The sequence below is a fragment of the Pavona decussata genome, unplaced genomic scaffold (genome assembly GCF_977016875.1).
Source record: "Pavona decussata unplaced genomic scaffold, jaPavDecu1.1 SCAFFOLD_155, whole genome shotgun sequence".
NCBI classification, from domain to species: domain Eukaryota; kingdom Metazoa; phylum Cnidaria; class Anthozoa; order Scleractinia; family Agariciidae; genus Pavona; species Pavona decussata.
Genome location: NW_028145567.1, coordinates 395,514 through 420,554, shown reverse-complemented (window position 1 = coordinate 420,554; position 25,041 = coordinate 395,514). Strand labels below are relative to the sequence as shown.

The 25,041-nt window shown below is 38.5% G+C and overlaps 1 protein-coding gene and 1 long non-coding RNA gene across 2 annotated transcripts; one reads left to right on the top strand and one right to left on the bottom strand.

Moving 5' to 3' along the window:
- Positions 1-771: 771 nt before the first annotated feature.
- Positions 772-23,672, bottom strand: LOC146465719 (uncharacterized). The gene is made up of 3 exons (XM_085128171.1): positions 23,165-23,672; positions 13,924-14,025; positions 772-8,665 (listed from the first exon to the last, which is right to left on the bottom strand). Exon 3 carries the CDS (start codon positions 8,547-8,549, stop codon positions 5,688-5,690), a length of 2,862 nt encoding a protein of 953 aa, XP_084984297.1. The 5' UTR covers positions 8,550-8,665; positions 13,924-14,025; positions 23,165-23,672; the 3' UTR covers positions 772-5,687.
- On the top strand, positions 8,664-10,261 carry LOC146465720 (uncharacterized). The gene is made up of 2 exons (XR_014868208.1): positions 8,664-9,504; positions 9,697-10,261. It is a non-coding gene; the product is annotated as an uncharacterized LOC146465720 (long non-coding RNA).
- Positions 23,673-25,041: the final 1,369 nt, after the last annotated feature.

Here is a 25,041-nt window from a genome sequence, read left to right as displayed (position 1 = left end):
AGCACAAACCAACTAGGAGTATTACTACCGCTCCTGGAAGGGATGCTATTTCTCTGTTTTTCAAATGAATGTTATCAGTTCTCAAGTACGAATTTCATTCGAGACCTGTAAGCCGCCTTTGTTGTACCGGTGTCCTTATGTTAGATCACAAATCATGTGATTGTGTCTTCAGCTCTTCCTTAATTTCCTACTCCTTGATGTATAAAATATGTGGAAAGAGGTGCCAGCGAATAAACTGCCGGGAGCAACTAGTCAGGGGGAACTAGAATCCCAGTAAAGTGGTCAGTTAGTAAGATATTCCCAGTTGCCTCGTGGCACAGAATATGAATTTGGCGTATTTTCACGGGCACACCCTATTTTATGTTAACACCTTTCTTGCGTTCGACTAATATATAACCTTTAACTGGAAGGGTCAAAAATGAAATTGATTCCCTAAAAAACTCAACCTTCCTTTTAAAAGAGCGGATTACTTTTACCCATTAGTTGTTTTAAGCTGCTATCCAGCGCATGAAATGTACTCAAACTAATGAATTTTATTCACTGGACAGTGATTTATTTATAGGCTAGAGTTATCCGCTCTGCGACCGGAGGATTTATGGCGGGAAAAATGTCTATTAAGAACGTGTAACTTATATCATTGTAATCTCTGGCTACTTGCATGATTTGCATGCTAAGGCAAGGACTAGCTGGCTCATTTACAACAAGAATGACTCCTTGTATTCCATCAATCTAAAACAACCAATAGTTCAGGAAGAAAAAATAACGCAGAAATTTGAGGCCAACAGTTTATTATTATAATAAGCTTTGGTCTATTCTTTTACATAAAGACAAAAAAGTACACAAATCAAGTCAATTTCATTAAATTATGGTTCTTGTTATAATTCAGCCAACACCAACACCATTAAATCACATACGAAATTCTACCGGTAATTTTGAAATAAAATTTTCCTGCTAGCAGAGGCCTCTTTTCCGTTGTATTCGCTGAACTGACGGTCGCGAGGAAAAAAGTTCTCTGCCTTGGGCTTTTGATTCCACCGCCGTCCGAAGTCGTGGACGACAAAACTCATGTTTGCTAACCGTGACTAGAGCCTACTGTCTCTCGCGCATTCGTTTACAGTTATTCCGCTGCCATTTAGTGAGCCCGCATACTAGCATGGCATCACGCGACGGTTCGGTCGCTAGGTAACCCGTCAGTTCAGCGAATACAACGGAAAGAGGCCTCTGCTAGCAGGGAAAAATAAAATGTGTAATTTCAGCTATAGCCTATCGTTTAAAAACTTTGTTTATTTCGACAAAAATACACTGAAACCAAATTGAAACGAAGCAAAAAAACCTGGAAAACCTTGTGCACAAAGTATGTTTGTTAAAAGACAGTAATATGAGGCAATTTTGAACAAGAGAACCATATGTGGAAAACAACTTATAAATAAAGAATTAAGGCAACATAAAGAACCATGCTTTGACCTAGTTTAAGCTAATGTTAATTCTACCAATATTTTGTCATAACGCTGACACAGTTGCAACTAATTAGAGTAATACCGCATTTTTCTCGAACAACCGCCGAGCGATCTCGATCATTTCAAATTTTGTTTATGTGTTTTTAACATCAAGAAACTGCTTCATTTATTCATTGTTCTTGGCACGGAATATCGACCTCGTGTACTATTCCGCTATTCTGACTGTTTGTAACTTCCTTTCTTTGTCGAGGACTGTTACGAGGTTTTCATACCAGGGCCTTCAACTGAGGGAGGGCGCTTAATCGAGAAAATACGGTATTTATACTGCAGTGTTACCTTCTGTGGCGTATTTTGAGCCAAATGGAGGTACAATCCTGGCCAACTGGGTTGGGTACACTTGGCTCTTTTTTGTTATTTTGTCGGCACTTTTCTTTGCCTCAAAAGGATCAATATCTTTGCTGTAAATCGTTCATGAACGTAATCTTCCCCGCCCCACATTCAATGTTGCGCATTAACATTTGTTACTTCGCACGCATTGATTCCCCTTTGTTCATCAGCATTATAAGAGGGTTATTAAGCCAAGTATGGATTGGCTCCAGCGAGGCCTCTGTCCCGGCGATTTGACCCATCCTCGGAGACCCAGGGGCATTTAGTCTGGTAGCAAGAATTTTCGTGGTCAAAAGGGGCTCTCCCGTTCTTATACAGTAAACTTTCGCCCACGAAAATCCCAGCTACCCGATTAACTGCCCCTGGGTCTTCGAGGATGGATTTGGCCAGGATTGTAGGTCACACCATTTTTGGCGATTCGTTCCTTACGCTTTCAAAAGTTGAAAATTAGAAGAGACGAGTTCAATTGTACACTGTTAGACATATTTTCTCATTCACAGTAAACAAGCTATGTCATCTTTTTTCTTGTGGTATGACTATGATGGCGATACAACTAAGTAATAACCTAACACAGTTCACAGTTCGATCCGATACTTGCAATAGAATGGGACCATGAGAAACCCACTGAGTATCTTCCATCTCAGGGTTCGCGTATTTATCTGAATGTACAAGAATCAATATCAGCAATACCTCCAGTAGCTGTTCCAAATGTCATTTGCAGTGGTTAAACCACGTGCGTGGCACTCACAATATAGTCAGCAGTCAGACATCAGGTATTACCGCCGGGAATGTTCTTCAATTCAACATCAGACAGTCTTGCATCATCACCATGTCACTCCTCATCGAAGTCACGTTGGGTATATACTCACTGGCAGACGTTAATGTTGTTACTTGGTCAATTTAAGCGGGGCAAGCGTATCTGGTCATGTTCCAACTCTGTAACGCCAGGAGTAATATTGTAATGCACGTCTGGTAACTTTCAGTTCGTGAGCAAACCAGGCAATTCTCAGGGCTACAAAGGCCGCCCTTACTTTTCTGTGGCAGGTGTTACTCGCTCGTTCATGCTCATTACCTGTAATCATTCAAATAAGGACTACCCGCGCTATGAAAGGGATAGCTCTTCCCACCTTTGTTACATAATCACTTCTGCAACACCTAATTAAAAATGGTGGACCAAATTAAAGGAAAACGTGAATTGGACTCATCTTTTGAAAAGATAATCCAAGAATTAAAGACTTTTGACGAAAGTATTGTAATTCAGTCGATACAACTCTTGCTTTCTTGGGTAAATTTTGAGCATTTTAAGTCAAGGTGGAAGCTGAATATCAATTTGAAATTTTTACTGTCAATATTCTACTGTATCGTGCCCATGCTCTATGGGGATATTTGCCACCTGCCTTATATAGCGCGGGTCCTCGTTTAAATTGTTCTTTGAAATAATATATTGTAAGGCGTCAGCCTCCGTTAAGTTAATAATCGTCAGCTTGGTGCTTGGTTATTTTTTCTAAAAAGAATGCTTTTTCGCAACAACATCACTAAATGAATCCTACAGTTAATGTATACTCCAAGAGAAAATGCAAAACATTAAAAAAAACTAGTACTATAATACTTTAAATCTACATCTGTGACAAAATCCACTCATGTATTGCAAACCATGTGTGAAAAAAGAATTGAATTATTTGCCACTCAATCAAGCTTGAACTTGATACCAACAAAACACTCTTCAGTAAAAAGACAATCCTTTCATTACTTTAGCTATTCAACAGGTACCCGTACTATAAAAGAGATAGCCCCTCCCACTTTTCACAATCACCGCTTCAACGCCACATTACGGGTATAGTGGACATAGACATTTCAAGAAAAAAAGCCGAACTCGTCTTGAAAAAATACCCTTAGCTGTTAAAAATATATTTTTGACAAAATATATATAAGAAATCTCAAGCTTTTTTTCACGAGGTAAATAAGCACACTAATTTTAAATTTAGTCTGTTGATATTCTATTGTATTTTACCGCTTGGAATGTGCGCTGTTCGCAGATCAGTGTCTCCAGTTAATGAAGTGACTGGCTGGCGTCTTGGCCAGGCCAAGGTTACTTTTATCGTGCGGGTCCCTGTTTAATATAGGCAGGTATTTCTTATGATTGACTTAAGAAATCCAAAAGTTAAACGCTTTTAATTTTGGGCTGTAGCCGTAGTAGCAGATCTATAATCTGTCATTCTTCTATAACTACGATTCCATTATTCCTTTAAAGGTGAACCAGAATTGCGTCCTAACATACTCGCTGGGCGAGAGCCTGAGCTAGGCAATCTATAGTCTATTATTCTTATAACACATTTAACTAGAATTCAATAATTAATTAAAAAAAGCAAAAGGATCAAAGGCTGGGTAGCAGATATATTGTCTATTATCTCTCCGTTCTCCCAAGATTATCTATGCTTCTATAATTACTTTAAAACGTGGAATCGCAGTTTCACCCTTTAATACGTATTGGGCCTCATCTTGAGAAGGAGATCTATTATTTGTTATTCTCTTACGGTCAACTATGGCCCTATGTTTACTTCAAAAAGAAACGAAACTGTTAAAACGTAGATTTGCTGGGCTGCATCCTATATGACTGGAAAGCAGATCTATCGTCTGTCATTCTACTACAGCTAATTACTTACGTTTCAAAATTACTCTAAATGGAAATAACAGGCAGACGATTTAAGATTCGTTTCATAATACTTTTGGCCACAGCCTGATTAGCCGATGTATATTATCCGACATTTGTTTTCGGCAGTAAACCGTGGTTTTACATATTACTTAAAAATAAATTGTAATTGTGAATACTTGTTTAATCGCACCCTGATTGACAGATCTATTATTAGCTGCCACTCAACTACAGTTAAGTTTGGTTCTATAAATACTTCAAGGAGCTACATAGTAGTAAATATTCTACTCACTACCAGGTCTCCAAGGTAAGGCCTGCAAAGCTGCTCACTGGTTATAACATGTTAATCATATTATATCGTGCACAACCAACTTTGCGATTATTATTACTTCACACAAAAACGTTGAAACGTCCTACACAGGTTAAAAGAAATCTGACAACTTTTTAAACGTTAATAAGAGATACTTGTTCTAGTAGATCTGCTTTTGTAAATTTGTTTGATAAACTCACTAAGTTTCAATTAGAAATACATGCATAAAAGGTGCTACTTCTATCCTACCATTTTTTCTTGCTCGCTTTTTTTACTTTTGTTTCTTTGGCAATAAAACCTTAACTACTATTATGCAAACAAGTACAAACAGATAGTCTTCTAAAGTTAATATTTGGATTCCAGCAGCAAGAGCTTTTTCCAATTAAAAGAACCACTTTGATGCTGTCAAGACAACATACATAACGCTCAGTCTATGAGTGACAAGTGCGAGTATTCCATACCGCGGTGGCATCAGTCCAACTAATTACATAAACGTCATTTTTTACAGTGTTAAAGCTTTGCATTATATACTACATTTTTTACCTGGATAATTATTGTAACTTGAAGCAAACAGACTCCATTTTATTCTATTTATCTAACGAAATGTGAAATCTGACCAAATGACCATTCTCTACTAACTGACTGCGAAAGTCACTTGTGATGCCACTTTTGTTCTTCAACTAGGTTACGTTTTAGTTATAATAGCAAAATGGTACAATCAACTGGTTTAGGAAGTTCATATTCTAAAATGAAAGCCTAAACATTACATATTTACTCTAAAGTATTTTACTGGATGGTCAATCAAGGTATTGGTCCCTTCAAAACCCCGCTGCCTCGAGAACTGCCAGTGGGGTTTTTTTGCCATTTGCTTAGTGTTTGTTTCTTACCAGAACTTAAATCGAGAGTACCATTTTTCTCCCGCACCTTTTGTGGTTTCTTCGATTTTGGTCTCGGCTGTTTTCACATCTTTGACTTTAGAGAGCATCTGTGCGTGACGCTTGGCTTCTTGGTAGTACTGTATGCGCTGCTTCCATCCAGGCTTGGCAGTTTGTCTTTCTGAATCAATGAGAAGATCCAAATGTTCTTCGCTTGACAATGGGTTGGGCTTAAGGGCAATCTCATCCAAACGACGAAGACATCCCTGGGCTTTGTGTATCATGGTCAGGACTTTGGTGTGCGTGTTTTGAAGAATTGTTTCAAGTGTAGCGAGCATGCCTTTCACCTTCAGTTTGCCCTCTTTAGCGGTTTCGTACTTTTTTTTCAAGTCCTCTGAGGTTCTTGTCTCAACAACCCTTTCATAAACCCAAAGGAAGGGAAGGTTCTTGTGCTCATTCCAGTAACAATGACCAGGGCATACAGTACAATAGCCATTGGAACCCATTGCACAACAGTGTAACTTGTCGTCGTCGTCGGCATATGCACAGCTGTTGTGACAAGTGAAGTTACATTTCAGACATGTCGTCGTGTGTACTCCCTTCCCGCTTACGTCTTCCTGGCGTGGCTTGTCAATTTCGACCGTGTAGGTGAACTCTTTGTTTGTTTCAATTTCCTTTTCACGTTGTTGCATTACAATCTCTTCTTTCCGCATTTCTTCGATCTTGTTGAGACCCATGGTAATTTGGGGGTTCAGACCTTCAAGCAAAGTTTGTAGTTGTTCGCGTTCCTTTAAAACTTCCTTAGTAAGGTCTAGGCAGACGCTTTCGGCTTTCTCGAAGTCAGCGAAAAAAGCGGCAATGGATTGGAAACCCATCTTCCAGAACATTGCATCGAAGCTTGCTTCAGTTTCCTTGTTGTCTGCAAACAAGGCGGAGTTGTTAAATTTGAAATGCTTGCCACTATTTGGGATTCTAGCATCCTTTAAAGCTTGAATTACAGGAGGCTTCTGGCCATCGGCAAAGGTAACCATCATAAAGATGTTCTTGGAAAGGTCCTTTCCAAAGATGGACAAGACAGATGCAAAGATGTATTCTTGAGTTGGTGTAAGTCGAGCCAGGGACGCCTGTGTAACAAAGCCAATGCCATCAAGGTGGTTGATTCCATTTGGTGGCGGAATGGAAAAGAATTCTTTTATTTGTTGGGTGATGAGTCTGTCCCTTTTGAGACCTTCAGTGTCACCAAAACCAGGAGTGTCGATTATAGTGAGTTTATAGGTCAAACTTGATCCTTCCATGGGGTAAAACGTGTATGCAGTAATATACTTTGTTTGGCTTTTAGAGGAGGAAACGTTTGGCTCGTCTATGACTAGTTTGAATCTGAAGTCATCTTCCCATGTAACACCCATGATGTAGTTCACCATACCATTAATAAGAGTGCTCTTTCCAGCCCCAGTCGCTCCCACCACCAGGAGCACTTTTTCACGGAACTGTCCTGGTTTGCCAATTGAATATTTGGCGATCATCCTTTCTGGATTCTTTAGGTCCTCGTTCATTGAAAGTTTGTAGATAGCGGGATTTGCTTGCATGCTGTCCATGACTTTCATTTCGTCCCTTTTAGCTATGTCTGCTAGACGGCGTTGTTTCTTGGTCAGGATCTCTGCATAATGCTTGGCCTCTTCAAGGTGCTGTACACGCTTCTCCCATCCAGGATTGGCCATTTGTTTCTCTGAGTCAATGAGCTTCTCCACGACGTCAACTTTTAACAGTGGGTTGGGTCGGAAAGCAATCTCATCCAAACGACGAAGGCGATCTTGAACTTTGTCCATGCATTGCCTTTCCTCCTCTCGGATCTCGTCGATCTTGTCGAGATCTTTGGTTACTTGCTGGTTCAGACCTTCAAGTAAAGTTTGCAGGTGGTCGCATTCCTCCAACACCTCGTTAGTTAGATCAAGGTGAATGCTTTCAGCCTTTGCAAAGTCGGCAAAGAAAGCTTCGAATGATTGAAAGTTCATTTTCCAGAATGCCTCATCAAAGCTTTCGCCAGTTTCCTTGTTATTTGCAAACAAGGTCGAGTTGTTGAATTTGAAATACTTGTCGCAGTGTGTTATTCCGGCGTCCTCTATAGCCTGTATGACAGGAGGCTTCTGACTTTCTGCAGAGGTGACCATCATAAAGATGTTTTGGGAAAGGTCAAACATAGACAGGATCGACGTCAAGATGTACTCCTGTGTCGGTGTAAGACGTGCTTGTCCATACTGGGTAACAATACCAATGCCATTCAGGTGATCGATGCCATTTGGTGGTGAAATTGAAAACAGTTCTTTGATCTGTTTTGCGATCATTTTGTCACCTTTCAATCCCTCTGAATTTCCAAAACCGGGAGTGTCGATAACGGTCAATTTGTAGGGCAGAGGTGAACCATCCGTGGGGTAAAATGTGTAAGCAGTGATGTAACGCTTCTGACTTTCGTCTATAACTAGCTTGAATCGGAAGTCATCTTGCCATTTCACTCCCATCATGTAGTTCACCATAGCCTGAACAAGAGTGCTCTTTCCAGCCCCAGTCGCTCCAACCAGAAGAAGCACTTTGTCTTCAAACTCTCCTGTCTCGCCAAAATATTGTTTGGAGATCATCTTTTCCGTCAACGTTAGTTCTTCTTTCAGAGGAAGTTCGTAGATTGAAGGGGTCTTATCGTCGCCCTCTTTTATCTTTAATTCTTCCTTTTTCATAATGTCTGCTAGACGTGGATGAGAAGAATTCCAGCTCCATGACGGCACGAGTCGCCACAGCTTCTGAGCTAATGACAATATACCTTGTCCCAATTGCTGAGCCAATGAAGTCGTAAATGAAATTATACTTTGACTAGACATTTAGGATTCTGCTAATTGTAGCGGCGCACTGAAAGAATCTGGAGGCTGCAAACGGGAGACAGCGGGTGTGGACAACAGGCAGTGTTCGCCGTTTGGTGGAATTCTTTCTTTTAGCTCTAAACAAAACGAATTTGAGATTGTCTTATACTGTTGTATGTCGCGCTTCTGCAAAGTATATTCTAAAAATTTTGGAAATTATAACATGGAGGGAGAGCCAGGAATTCAACATTTAAAACGCGAAAAGAGCACTTTTCTCAGAGATTATCAAAAAAAGGGTGAAAGGAAAGTTCCTTGGAGATGCGTGACACTTGAAAAGTTATCGGATAGGATTGATATAAAAATAAATATCAAAAAGTGTCAAAAAAGGTGCGCATATGAATAGTAGCGCGCAAATGCATTAAACGTTACAATGCAAATATAGCTAAAATTGATGTCCATCCGGCTGAACAGTTCCAAGCTAAAAAATCAACCTCATTTCACGCTGCTTGCGCTGAAGGATCTTGATTATCTAATATGATTTGCATGTCGAGTATATTTTGTTGCACATTGTTCGTTTATTACATATTTGGGTTTATTATATAAACACCAGTGTTTTATTAGGATTTCTGCCACTGAGAAAATCCACATATTTAAAAATACGATATTTTAACGTGTAAAAATATCAGCCAATCAGAAATTATTTGATAGTTTGAGAACATTTTAACCATTTATCTTGTCTTTTATATTTTGAACAAGATACCGGACATTTTTTGCCAACGAGTCAGCCGACCGAAGACGCGAGGCTGGCGAGGCGGCAGCATTATAGAGCCGTGCGAAAGTACTGTGCTGGCGGAAAAAATCTCGAGTGATCGAGAGAAATGTTTGTAAGGTAAGATTCCTGAGTGTAAGGTAAGATTCCTGAGATTCCAATGACGTAATGAAAATTGCAACAGACCAATCGTAACTCGCAGAGATTGTGATATCAATGCCGCATGATTCTGATCGTCGATGCTCACCGGCTTTGGCATTTATCGAGTGTAGACCAAGCTTGAGGCAAGAAAAACGCCATTTTCACCCGTTTTTGTAAGGTTTATTTGTTTTTATTACCAATTCTACGTGAGTGTACTTTAGTTAAGTGCCACTGTGGTATATTTATCGAGCTAGCAAGCTCAACAATCGGCCAGCGAGCCAAAAGAGTACTCGGCCAGCGTGCCAAATCCAGACAACGCCAGCGGGCATAAAGTAATCAAAGAAACTGAGAAACCTCTTTAAACTGAATTCAATCTAAGCAAAGCTAAAGCAAACGACAACTGTAGCAAACTATCGGCCAGCGAGCCACACGAGAGTAAACTCGACATCGGCCAGTGAGCCAACTTTGTCACCGCCAGCGAGCAAAAGGCAATCAAAGCAACTGAGATTTAACTTAATCAAATTCAAAGCAAAAATTAACGTTTCAAGCGACGAGCGAGCAAGCTACATTCTGGGAATTCAACAGCCAAAAAATTACAGGTTTGATTGTGAATTTGTACTGAAATACTATACTAATTGACCGATTCTTTGTACTCTGAACAGTTTTTGCGAAATATTTGAAAAAAGTGCCCCGCACGGGTCGATAAATTCGCTTCGAAATGGACTTGTAGTTCCTTCAAATCGCTTGCGCGTCTCTCGTCTCGCATTTATTATTATACGCGTTTCTTTCTAAGGCGTAAACAAAGACTTTTCTGAATAAATGTTTCATTTAGGAAAGCTTTCTGTGTGGTTTTCTTTCTATTCACTGTCGATTTTCATTGAGAAAACGTGAGAACTGTAATCTTGAGTAAACAAACACTTGCTCTCGAGACGATTCAAATTTCACCCATGTGATGCGCGGATCAATTTCGGAATTTTTGTACCTTCAAGTTTGCTGTTTGGAAAATTTTTAATCGGCAGCTAGTGTATTTTATTCCATAATTAGTAATTTTAACTATCTTAGACCAAAGTGGTGGCGTTTTTTTTTGTTTTTGCCCAGTAAGTTATGTATTTTTACTGGACATGGGGTGGGAAATAACTACTTTGCCAATTTTGCTGAATTTTGGAAAACCTCTGGAAACGGCAGGTGCATAATGGGTTAATACCATTAACATCGGACTGGCCCATGCATCACAAAGCAAACAGTTTGTGCATGTCCTTTGCCAACTGTTCGAATACGAAAAACATAAAATAATTGAAATATTTTGTTACTGTTTATGCTCGCATGTTAAAGATTTCACTTAACTATACAACAAGCCTCGGAACGAAATGCATGTAAGTTTCTGTGTAAAGCCTCAAAGAACGTTTTTGTCAATGAAATGTACAATACTATTGTTCATTGTCCAAGTACGTCATAACATTGAAATTGTTACTGTCTACAGCTTAAGAAGATAAAAAGTTATTGTTGGGTTCATTTTTGTTCTGTATTCTTTTGTTAAAAACGTAATATCGCGATAATTTAAAACCAAAAATCTCTTTCCGTTTTGGCAATTCTCTGCTGTCGATCAAAATATTCACATAACAATGCAACACATTTCAAATTGTCTTCAATACTTCACTACAAAAAATGCCGTGCCCAAAACATGACTCTTTGTCTTCAAATGACCAATTACTATTTCTTTTCAATGCCTGCTCGTTGGCACTTAGCGAGAGCTATATCTAGTAACATTTGTATTTATTTTTTTACTGTACTTTGTAGAGCTCCGAGTTTTCACTGGAGTATTTTAAACAATGAAATACATTTATCGGGTTCTCGACTATATGGCATGGTTTTGGTTTATGGAATGGCTGATTCGACATGTTTAGTAAGAGAGTAATGTTTTATTTTGTTTGCGTGACATTTTCGGTCGAACTACATCACGTTTATCGCAAATATGATGCCTTAGACTCTCAGCGAATCTTTTATCGTTCACCTGTCACCAAAGACTGAACTAACGTGCATGCTCAGATACTCCTAATACAACGACGCCCAAGTAAACGCTCCCACAGCGTCTTGTTTTGAATACGTCAGGACTTTCATCCCAGCGGGAATATTCTGGTAAACCAATCAGATCGCAAGACTAAACAATAGAAGCGCTTGTAAACAATAACAAACGGCCGCAAAGCCGAATGGGTGAAAGTGGGTCTTTAAGCATGACTGTTGATTGGATTGTCAATTGAAGAACAAATAGATCTGTCAAAAGTTTAAAGAAAGCGACAAAACTTTTAAGTTTGCAAAACATGTTTCGACAGAGACTTCTGTCATCTTCAGTTCCTTAATCTGTAAAGCGTTTGAAGTTGAATTTAATAATAAGTAGACAACAATGCTGTTTATCATAATTAGCATTTTTGTCTACTTATTATAATATTCAACTTCAAACGTTTACTGAAGATGACAGAGGTCTCTGTCGAAACATGTTTTTGTTTTTTTGTTTTTTTTTTTGTCGTTTTCTATAAACTTTTGACTTGCCTGCTACTATCCAGACCCTTTGGAAATATATTTGTCGTTTGAAACTGGAAAAAAATAAAATTGGTTAAATGCACTTTCCAAGAATCTGTGTGATCAGAGCCGTAAACTATAGTCTATTATGGAACGCCAACACTGTCATATGTCTTTCGATGTGATTTATGTGCAGACGTCACGTCATTATGTGCAGTTCTTTTGCGTTTATATCGAGGCATTCTCCCTTTATGTGTGGTTTATACACAAATATATTACCTGCAAACTTCGTTATATGCACTCTACTTCTCATTATATCATGTGCTTTCTTTGATATACAGCTATTTCAATTAACGTTGTCGGATTAAAATCAAGCTAAAAGACAAGACCGCAATGTTTTGTGGGATTATTTTTATGAATAATTTCATCAAAATCATCCCTGCACGTGCAGGTCATTGTACTGCTAATTACAACCGATTGTTTTCTCCAGGCATGACTGATTTTGATGAATTTATTCATAAAAATCCCACGTAAACTTTCGGTCTTGTCTTTTAGCTTCATGCTTTGAACCGACAGCGTTAATTGAAATAGCTCTATACAGTGCAAGTGTCAGTATGTGCAGTCAAAACTTCGTTATATGTGGTGCATTTTCTTGTTATTTGACCTTTAACGCAGTATTGATTACCGATAGAAAGATTATGAGCTGTGGATGTTCGCTATGGAACAGACGTCACGTCATTATGTGCAGTTCTTTTGCGTTTATATCGAGGCATTCTCCTTTTATGTGTGGTGTGTACACAAATATATTACCTGGAAACTTCGTTATACGCACTCTACTTCCCATAATATCCTGTGTTTTCTTTGATATATACAGTGCAAGTGTCAGTTTGTGCAGACATATGACAGTGTTGGCGTTCCATAGTCTTTTGACATGCCGGCTGTTATCTAAATCAACATCAACCACGTTGGTGTTTTAGGAATTTCGACACGAAACCGACAACATTTTATTAGCTACTTGACCTATAGTTGAATTAATCCAAAGCATCCACAAAATTATTTCGAAATTTCCCTGAAGTGACCTTTGAAATAATTTTTGGAAAGACAGGAAACAACTGAAATTGAATTGTCTAGACATGAAAAACTGGAAAAAACCCTTCTTTGTTAAAAACGTCGCTAAACGTCGTTAAAAGTCAAAATTCTTAGAAACATAGATCACTGAGTTATGTTCTACTGTATCGCTCATTGTTGCGGCTACCAGCATTACAGATTAAGAGAGTTTTTTACTTCTACCGAGACTTTAAGAGTCCGGCAGCTAGTTAGTTGATCGCTTTTATTGCTGCTTTTGTTGTTCTTTATTTCCATGGTTTTGTAATAAAAAATTTAGGATTAGTGAAGGCATGCTGATATTTGAAACAATACTACGAAACGTATACTGACGACGCAAACAACTGAAATTTTCAATTCATTTTTCCAGGAATCGAAAACGAAATATTCGTAAACAGCAAATTATAGGCTTCCGTGCTGCGGTCTTTTGCTTTCAAGAGACCAATACTTTGATTTAAGATGATATGTTGTCCGCTGTAGGTAATTAAGACCGAAAAAATTGCAAAATAACTGAAATAGAAGAGATCTTGATAATCGACCAAAAAGGTATTTTGGGATAATAACATATTTCGTTCATTGTAGTATTCTTCCTGTTTCCTTGCGCATTTTCGAATAACGTGTGCGTAGCTTCAGTGTTGCTCAAAGTAATTTCAAGTTGATGAGTTACAGAAAAATGTTTAACTACTGGTATATTTCTCGAGTAAGGACTATACGAATTACGCTTAGGAAGAAGCATCAGACTAGAATGTAATCATCACTAAGCTAAGTACTATGCGCGATTAGATCGCGCTCCGTGCTTCCTATAAAGCCATGAAATACAGACAAAAGATGCGCTGTTTGTGATTTGTGTTACAAAAATCTTACCTGAAGAGCAGGATTGATGGGTTCAAGGAAACCAGAACTTCTCTTTTCAGCCCACTTATACTGAGGATTTAAAATCCAGCAATGCTGAAAACCAGATGCCAACTGAAATAAAAGTAATATCATGTCTCAGTCTCATAAAAGATTCAATAACTGGTATCTTTCTCAGGTTGGATACTGTGTATTTCCCCGAAGCATCTGGTTATTTAGAGCAAAACATATTAAACTGTAGCGTCAGAAAGATATTCAGACCTATATCAGGGCGACCTTTCAAAGGTAACTAGTGATACATCGCACATCTTGCATCGAACGATGAAGAATGCGCTTGTACATTGGGACAACCACTAAGATTATAAGGAATATGTATAGCTCACCATCATGAAATATCACAATTGAATTTTATACAAAAACAGCAGAATGCTAGCAAATTGCTATGACAAAGTCCATATAACAGTAGATGTCGATAAGAAGAATCAAAACTACCTACATTTTATATGTAAAAAAGGCATTTAAAGTAAGCCAAAGGTTTCTTATTATTATTGTTAATGTGCGATTAAGCCACATTCTCTAAACCTTCAAATGGTGTATCATACATGCATCATAACATCGGTTGAACATTATTCAAACTGGTATGAAAGAGCATTCGTGGGAGGAGCGCAAATGAAAAAATTTCTCTACGAATTGTGTAGACATCGATCGTCTTAGATTAAAAACGAAACGTTTCAGATGTTCATGATCGATCAGGACAGCCGAATAGACTGCAACTATTGGACGCCTCTCGCCATTTCAGAACAAACAAGAAGATTTACGATAACATCGATAGTGTGCCAGTTTCTCTTAAGGTCCAAATGTTCCCTTAATGTAAATGTTTTACATTAGAAAGAAAGACATGAAGTAGACATTCTAAATTAAAGCTGCCTTTTAACTTTACTTTGGAGATGAAAATTTCGATCGACGGGAACCTCCGGAAAGTTCTGTCTGATGGCAACATTTTTTAACATAGTGCACCTATGTTTGCCAGCTAGGGAACTGCTCAAAATAACCACCATGAAAATATTAAAATGTATTAAGTAAAATGCTTAGCAACTAGCCTGACTAGCCGTTTAATAGAATTTACCATGTCCTTACCTGCACACAAAATAAAACAGAAGGGAATCTTGTGTCGTGTCCAGATATTCACGCTGAAATCACGAACACAAGATGGGCATAAAGTGATTTAACTAGAAGGAGTTCCACTTTATAGCTGTTGCCTCCTCCCAACCCACAAAGAAAAATAGCCTCACCGCGATTGGCTGGAACTTGACGTGTTGTCTCGATAATCAGATCACCTCACTGAATTGGAGACATATTTGTCAATATCAAAAGAATCAAATTGACAGATGGAATATTATATTAGTTTCGGTTTCTAGTTTCCGCGTCCCCACCTTTCCTATATTTCCAAGAATTCAAGGGAGCATACTGATTTTATGCTCCAAGGGTGAAGTTTAATTGAATTTACCCAATTACACTCTGTGTAATTTATAAGAACCTTTCTATAAGAACGTCGAGGTTGAGATTAACCAAAATTTTAAGAACGTATCAATAACATTCCTCAGGCTAATCTGTATATAAAATCAAGGTAACAAAAGTAAGTTAACCAAAATACTTAGGGCATGTTTTGCATAAAATCAACAATGGTGACACACATCTCGTTTGTCATAATCAGCATATCTCAGCAGGCAATTAGGTTTCCTGGCCACGTCCGCATCGATTTACTGAAATACATGTATTGTAACAACGTTCAGCCTCAGCTCTAAAATTAGACTTTCTTATTAAAAAAAACAGAGTGTATGCCAAAGAGAAATGTAAAAAATGAAAGCAATGCTTTTTGCCGAGTAATCCTCTTTTGTAATTAGTATCATTTCCATGAAAATCTAAAATTAGTCTCTGATCAGTTAACATTTGGCAGCAAATAAACGCAGTAGACCATTCATTTGCTGCCAAACTTTAAGACAGCGACGCACTTAGCGATTTTATACGTCGTTCGTCGCGATCGGCGAAAATCGCGAGGTGTGCCCGGTGCAGCGATTGCGATTTTCGCCGATCGCCGCGATCGGCGTATAAATTAAAATCGCTGATATCTGGTATGTCAGATATCGGCGATTGAATTCGCCAAGTGTGCCCGTTCCCGCGATGTTCTACGTTTATTGCTGTGAATCGCCAGTAAAGCCAACCTATCAGGTTGGGCGATTTTATCACATGAGTTTTCAAAACTGCCACATCGTGGCGATCGGCGAAAGAGATCGCCATGTAGGTGTGTCCGCATCAATCGGTGACAAAAATCGCTTGCGGTCAAATTCGCCGCGATCGGCGTATAAAATCGCCAGGTGTGTCACTGGCTTTAACTGATCAGAGACTAAATTTAAATCTTGGGCCAAAGGTTCACTGAATGACGCAAATAACACTTTTCTTACCTGAAAACTTAGAAAATAAACCTGGGAGAAAGTGTGATCACTATAACTCAGGTCACCGAGACAATGATCAAGCAGATAAAAAGGAAGCTATTAATTTGATATGCTGAGTATCCTATTTTTCTTTTCTCTCCTTCTTAGTCGGAGTGTTGGGTGTTGAGGAGGCGGGAAGGGGAAGGAGCAAGTATGAATAGTGACTAGATGAATGAAACTCGGTCAAAAACCCCGACCCTTCACGATAAAAATTTGACGGTCTTGTCGGGTTACTTGATCGTAATCGCATGAATGTGAGACGGTTTTTATATAATCCCCAATTTGTAATAAAAAGCACGAAAACGATTGCGCACGGGGGCCTGAGACTGGCTGAGAGACTCAGACCTTCGTAAGAACTTGGCGGGAACTAACTGGGAATGCTTTATTAAACTGTTAACCATTTACATTGTATTATTACGTATACTTGCCATTTTGAAACTCATTTCATATTTACAATCATAAAATACTATAAAATACCACTGTATAGTTACAACAATTATGTAGGAATAGACTAAATTACAAATCAATTACAAGCACTCCCACCAAACTATTTGAAAGATATTAAAGGTTACCCGGTACCTTCAGAACGGCAATTTTCTTGTTGTTATTATTATTATAAGTAAAGGTTTGGTTATACATAGACAAGTAAAGATAAACGATAAAAAGGAAGGAATGTCGTCGCAAACGCGTTAACTCGTACACAAACCAAACATTTTATTATCCAAAGCAAGTGCGAAAGGTAAGGTAAGAAACTGCTCCATACGCATACTGAGAGGCATCACAAAAGTGATGTATTTGACTGCTAGTAATTCTTCCAAAGCCAGGGGGCTTGACATGTCTGTGGACTGAGAATTCAGAAAGCTTCGGTAACCCATGCAGCCAGGAACGCCATGGTGCGGTATGTACCAAACCTTGCCGTCTGCTCTTCTGAGGTCAGCGAGGGGAACTTTCTCAGCGAAACCTTCTTTAATCACACCTTCAAGAGAGGTAACATAGTCTTCTCGGAACTTTCCATTTCCCAAGAGCTTACGTTTCAAATGAAGAATCCTTCGTTCTGCCTGAACTCTATTCTCCGGCATCTTCAGGGACAGATTCTTCAAAGAAAGCGTTATCTGATAATGACCATCTTCGCACTGCATGGCTGAATCTTTAACGATGTTCATGAATTTCAGATCATCTCTGGATAAGCCAACGTCGTCACTGAGGGATGTATCAGCAAAGTCAGCACAGGCAACGCACATAGGATGAGCTTCTATGGATTTCACAAAGAAACATGAGGGGACATACTTCAACTTTCGTCCGGTAGGGCCGTTAATAACCCAGCTGAAATACTTGTCGCAGTGTGTTATTCCGGCGTCCTCTATAGCCTGTATGACAGGAGGCTTCTGACTTTCTGCAGAGGTGACCATCATAAAGATGTTTTGGGAAAGGTCAAACATAGACAGGATCGACGTCAAGATGTACTCCTGTGTCGGTGTAAGACGTGCTTGTCCATACTGGGTAACAATACCAATGCCATTCAGGTGATCGATGCCATTTGGTGGTGAAATTGAAAACAGTTATTTGATCTGTTTTGCGATCATTTTGTCACCTTTCAGTCCCTCTGAATTTCCAAAACCGGGAGTGTCGATAACGGTCAATTTGTAGGGCAGAGGTGAACCATCCGTGGGGTAAAATGTGTAAGCAGTGATGTAACGCTTCTGACTTTCGTCTATAACTAGCTTGAATCGGAAGTCATCTTGCCATTTCACTCCCATCATGTAGTTCACCATAGCCTGAACAAGAGTGCTCTTTCCAGCCCCAGTCGCTCCAACCAGAAGAAGCACTTTGTCTTCAAACTCTCCTGTCTCGCCAAAATATTGTTTGGAGATCATCTTTTCCGCTAACGTTAGTTCTTCTTTCAGAGGAAGTTCGTAGATTGAAGGGGTCTTATCGTCATCTTCTGTTATCTTTAATTCTTCCTTCTTCATAATCTCTGCTAGACGTGGATGAGAAGAATTCCAGCTCCATGACGGCACGAGTCGCCACAGCTTCTGAGCTAATGACAATATACCTTGTCCCAATGAAGTCGTAAATGAAATAATACTTTGACTAGACATTTAGGATTCTGCTAATTGTAGCAGCGGACTGAAAGAATCTGGAGGCTGCACACGGGAGACAGCGGGCGTGGACAACAGGCAGTGTTCGCCGTTTGGTGGAATTCTTCCTTTTAGCTCTAAACAAAACGATTTTGAGATTGTCTTATACTGTTGTATGTTGCGCTTCTGCAAAGTATATTCTAAAAATTTTGGAAATTATTATATGGAGGGACAGCCAGGAATTTAACATTTAAAACGCGCAAAGAGCACTTTTCTCAGAGATTATCAAGAAACCGTGAAAGGAAAGTTCCTTGGAGATGCGTGACACTTGAAAAGTTATCGGATAGGATTGGTATGACAATAAATATCAAAAAGTGTCAAAAATGGTTAAAAAAAAAACACAGACGTTTCGGGTATATAACCCTTCTTCAGTGTGGAAAAAATCCGGTGAAATACGCTACTGGACACACGCATATGAATAGTAGCGCGCAAATGCATTAAAAGTTACAATGCAAATATAGCTAAAATTGATGTTAAGTCCATCCGGCTGAACAGTTCCAAGTTGAAAAATCAACCTCATTTCACGCTGCTTGCGCTGAAGGATCTTGATTATCTAATTTTTTTTTTCAATATACCTTTATTATCTAATATGATTTGCATGCCGAGTATATTTTGTTGCACATTGTTCGTTTATTACATATTTGGGTTTATCATATAAACACCAGTGTTTTATTAGGATTTCTGCCACTGAGAAAATCCATATATTTTCAGATGTAAAAATACGGTATTTTAACGTGTAAAAATATCAGCCAATCAGAAATTATTTGATAGTTTGAGAACATTTTAACCATTTATCTTGTCTTTTATGTTTTGAACAAGATACCGGACATTTTTAATATTTGTATTTATTTTTTTACTGTACTTTGTAGAGTTCCGAGTTTTCACTGGAGTATTTTAAACAATGAAATACATTTATCGGGTTCTCGACTATATGGCATGGTTTTGGTTTATGGAATGGCTGATTCGACATGTTTAGTAAGAGAGTAATGTTTTATTTTGTTTGCGTGACATTTTCGGTCGAACTACATCACGTTTATCGCAAATATGATGCCTTAGACTCTCAGCGAATCTTTTATCGTTCACCTGTCACCAAAGACTGAACTAACGTGCATGCTCAGATACTCCTAATACAACGACGCCCAAGTAAACGCTCCCACAGCGTCTTGTTTTGAATACGCCAGGACTTTCATCCCAGCGGGAATATTCTGGTAAACCAATCAGATCGCAAGACTAAACAATAGAAGCGCTGGTAAACAATAACAAACGGCCGCAAAGCCGAATGGGTGAAAGAAAGTGGGCCTTTAAGCATGACTGTTGATTGGATTGTCAATTGAAGAACAAATACATCTGTCAAAATTTTAAAGAAAGCGACAAAACTTTTAAGTTTGCAAAACATGTTTCGACAGATACTTCTGTCATCTTCAGTTCCTTAATCTAAAAGCGTTTGAAGTCGAATTTATAATAAGTAGACAAAAATGCTGTTCATCATAATTAGCATTTTTGTCTACTTATTATAATATTCAACTTCAAACGCTTACTGAAGATGACAGAAGTCTCTTTCGAAACATTTTTTTTTTTTTGGCGTTTTCTTTAAACTTTTGACTTGCCTGCAACTATCCAGACCCTTTGGAAATATATTTGTCGTTTGAAACTGGAAAAAAATAAAATTGGTTAATGCACTTTCCAAGAATCTGTGTGATCAGAGCCGTGAACTATAGTCTTTTGACAGGCATGTACTAAAACCAGGAACACCGGAACGGAACAACCGAAACAATCGGAACGAAACCACCGCAACCACCGAAACATATAAAAATGGCGATAATTTTTACTTTTCTCCCCTCCCTGGCAAGTAAAACATATTTATATCATAAAAAAACTATAAATATATATTATAAGATCGTTGACTTTCTGTTGATATTTACATTTTCATTTTATTAAAATACTTGCCCTGTTACTAATACAGACAAGGACATTATCACATAGATTGTTGACAGGGAAATATTACTACGATTAAAAAGATGTCTTTGCTAATACCACCATGAAACCTCTGATACCCAGGCAGAAAATAATGAGGTAAACACGGCTCCTGGTAACATCGCTTTTTCGAGTTCAATGGAACAACTCATAATTAAAAAATCAAAATTTCGCTCCTGTGTGTACGAGAGACAGCAGTTACCTTCCCAATCTCCTACGCAACTATTTTTAGGCTCAGCGTTGCGTGACGACGGTTGCTTCGCTTGTTTAGGTGGTTTCGTTTTGGTCGTTTCGGTGGTTTCGTTTCGTTGTTTTGGTTAGTACATGCCATCACATTTCAAACAAGTCAAGTGGGCAAAGATAAATTGTACGGTGTGGGGAGGGGTGAACATGTTTCACTTGCCAGGGAGGGGACAAAAGTAAAAATTATCGCCATTTTTATATGTTTCGGTGGTTCCGGTGGTTTCGTTCCGATGTTCCTGGTTTTAGTACATGCCCTTTTGACATGCCGGCTGTTTTCTAAATCAACATTAACCACGTTGGTATTTCAAGAATTTCGACAAGAAACCGACAACATTTCGTTAGCTACTTGACCTATAATCCAAAGCATCCACAAAATTATTGCGAAATTTCCCTGAAGTGACCTTTGAAATAATTTTTGGAAAGACAGGAAACAAATTGAATTGTCTAGACATGAAAAACTGGAAAAAGCCCTTCTTTGTTAAAAACGTCGCTAAACGTCGTTAACAGTCGAAATTCTTGGAAACATAAATCAATGAGTTATGTTCTACTGTATCGCTCATTGTTACGGCCACCAGCATTACAGATTAAAAGAGTTTTTTACTTCTACCGAGACTTTAAGAGTCCAGCAGCTAGTTAGTTGATCGCTTTTATTGCTGCTTTTGTTGTTCTTTATTTCCATGGTTTTGTAATAAAAAATTTAGGATTGGTGAAGGCATGCTGAAATTTGAAACAATACTACGAAACGTATACTGACGACGCAAACAACTAAAATTTTCAATTCATTTTTCCAGGAATCGAAGACACAAAATGTTCGTAAACCGGAGCAAATTATAGGCTTCCGTTCTGCGGTCTTTTGCTTTCAAGAGACCAATACTTTGATTTAAGATGATACGTTGTCTGTAGGTAATTAAGACCGAAAAAATTGCAAAATAACTGAAATAGAAGAGATCTTGATAATCGAGCAAAAAGGTATTTTGGGATAATAACATATTTCGTTCATCGTAGTATTCTTCCTGTTTCCTTGCGCATTTTCGAAAAGCGTGTGCGTACTTCAGTGTTGCTCAAAGTAATTTCAAGTTGATGAGTTACAGAAAAATGTTTAACTACTGGTATATTTCTCGAGTAAGGACTATACGAATTACGCTTAGGAAGAAGCATCAGACTAGAATGTAATCATCACTAAGCGACGTACAATGCGCAATTAGAACGCGCTCCGTGCTTCCTATAAAGCCATGAAATACAGACAAAAGATGCGCTGTTTGTGATATGTGCTACAAAAATCTTACCTGAAAAGCAGGATTGATGGGTTCAAGGAAACCAGAACTTCTCTTTTCAGCCCACTTATACTGAGGATTTAAAATCCAGCAATGCTGAAACCCAGATGCCAACTGAAATAAAAGTAATATCATGTCTCAGTCTCATAAATGATTCAATAACTGGTATGTTTATCAGGTTGGATACTGAGTATTTACCCGAAGCATCTGGTTATTTAGAGCAAAACGTATTAAACTGTAGCGTCAGAAAGATATTCAGACCTATATCAGGGCGACCTTTCAAAGGTAACTGGTGATACATCGCGCATCTTGCATCGAACGATGAAGAATGCGCTTGTACATTGGGACAACCACTAAGATTATAAGGAATATGTATAGCTCACCATCATGAAATATCACAATTGAATTTTATACAAAAACAGCAGAATGCTAGCAAATTGATATGACAAAGCCCATATAACAGTAGATGTCGATAAGAAGAATCAAAACTACCTACATTTTATATGTAAAAAAAGCATTTAAAGTAAGCCAAAGGTTTCTTATTATTATTGTTAATGTGCGATTAAGCCACATTCTCTAAACCTTCAAATGGTGTATCATACATGCATCATAACATCGGTTGAACATTATTCAAACTGGTATGAAAGAGCATTCGTGGGAGGAGCGCAAATGAAAAACTTTCTCTACGAATTGTGTAGACATCGATCGTCTTAGATTAAAAACGAAACGTTTGAGATGTTCACGATCGATCAGGACAGCCGAATAGACTGCAACTATTGGACGCCTCTTGCCATTTCAGAACAAACAAGAAGATTTACGATAACATCGATAGTGTGCCAGTTTCTCTTAAGGTCCAAATGTTCCCTTAATGTAAATGTTTTACATTAGAAAGAAAGACATGAAGTAGACATCCTAAATTAAAGCTGCCTGTGAACTTTACTTTGGAGATGAACATTTCGATCGACGGGAACCTCCGGAAAGTTCTGTCTGATGGCAACATTTTTTAACATAGTGCACCTATGTTTGCCAGCTAGGGAACTGCTCAAAATAACCACCATGAAAATATCAAAATGTATTAAGTAAAATGCTTAACAACTGACTAGCCGTTTAATAGAGTTTACCATGTCCTTACCTGCACACAAAATATAACAGAAGGGATCTTGTGTCGTGTCCAGATATTCACGCTGAAATCACGAACACAAGATGGGCATAAAGTGATTTAACTAGAAGGAGTTCCACTTTATAGCTGTTGCCTCCTCCCAACCCACAAAGAAAAATAGCCTCACCGCGATTGGCTGGAACTTGACGTGTTGTCTCGATAATCAGATCACCTCACTGAATTGAAGACATATTTGTCAATATCAAAAGAATCAAATTGACAGATGGAATATTATATTAGTTTCGGTTTCTAGTTTCCGCGTCCCCACCTTTCCTATATTTCCAAGAATTCAAGGGAGCATACTGATTTTATGCTCCAAGGGTGAAGTTTCATTGAATTTACCCAATTACATTCTGTGTAATTTATAAGAACCTTTCTATAAGAACGTCGAGGCTGAGATTAACCAAAATTTTAAGAACGTATCAAGAACATTCCTCAGGCTAATCTGTATATAAAATCAAGGTAACAAAAGTAAGTTAACCAAAATACTTAGGGCATGTTTTGCATAAAATCAACAATGGTGACACACATCTCGTTTGTCATAATCAGCATATCTCAGCAGGCAATTAGGTTTCCTGGCCACGTCCGCATCGATTTACTGAAATACATGTATTGTAACAACGTTCAGCCTCAGCTCTAAAATTAGACGTTCTTATTAAAAAAACAGAGTGTATGCCAAAGAGAAATGTAAAAAATGAAAGCAATGCTTTTTGCCGAGTAAATCCTCTTTTGTAATTAGTATCATTTCCATGAAAATCTAAAATTAGTCTCTGATCAGTTAACATTTGGCAGCAAATAAACGCTGTAGACCATTCATTTGCTGCCAAACTTTAAGACAGCGACGCATTTAGCGATTTTATACGTCGTTCGTCGCGATCGGCGAAAATCGCGAGGTGTGCCCGGTGCAGCGATTGCGATTTTCGCCGATCGCCGCGATCGGCGTATAAATTAAAATCGCTGATATCTGGTATGTCAGATATCGGCGATTGAATTCGCCAAGTGTGCCCGTTCCCGCGATGTTCTACGTTTATTGCTGTGAATCGCCAGTAAAGCCAACCTATCAGGTTGGGCGATTTTATCACATGAGTTTTCAAAACTGCCACATCGTGGCGATCGGCGAAAGAGATCGCCATATAGGTGTGTCCGCATCAATCGGTGACAAAAATCGCTTGCGGTCAAATTCGCCGCGATCGGCGTATAAAATCGCCAGGTGTGTCACTGGCTTTAACTGATCAGAGACTAAATTTAAATTTTGGGCCAAAGGTTCAATGAATGACGCAAATAACACTTTTCTTACCTGAAAACTTAGAAAATAAACCTGGGAGAAAGTGTGATCACTATAACTCAGGTCACCGAGACAATGATCAAGCAGATAAAAAGGAAGCTATCAATTTGATATGCTGAGTATCCTATTTTTCTTTTCTCTCCTTCTTAGTCGGAGTGTTGGGTGTTGAGGAGGCGGGAAGGGGAAGGAGCAAGTATGAATAGTGACTAGATGAATGAAACTCGGTCAAAAACCCCGACCCTTCACGATAAAAATTTGACGGTCTTGTCGGGTTACTTGATCGTAATCGCATGAATGTGAGACGGTTTTTATATAATCCCCAATTTGTAATAAAAAGCACGAAAACGATTGCGCACGGGGGCCTGAGACTGGCTGAGAGACTCAGACCTTCGTAAGAACTTGGCGGGAACTAACTGGGAATGCTTTATTAAACTGTTAACCATTTACATTGTATTATTACGTATACTTGCCATTTTGAAACTCATTTCATATTTACAATCATAAAATACTATAAAATACCATTGTATAGTTACAACAATTATGTAGGAATAGACTAAATTACAAA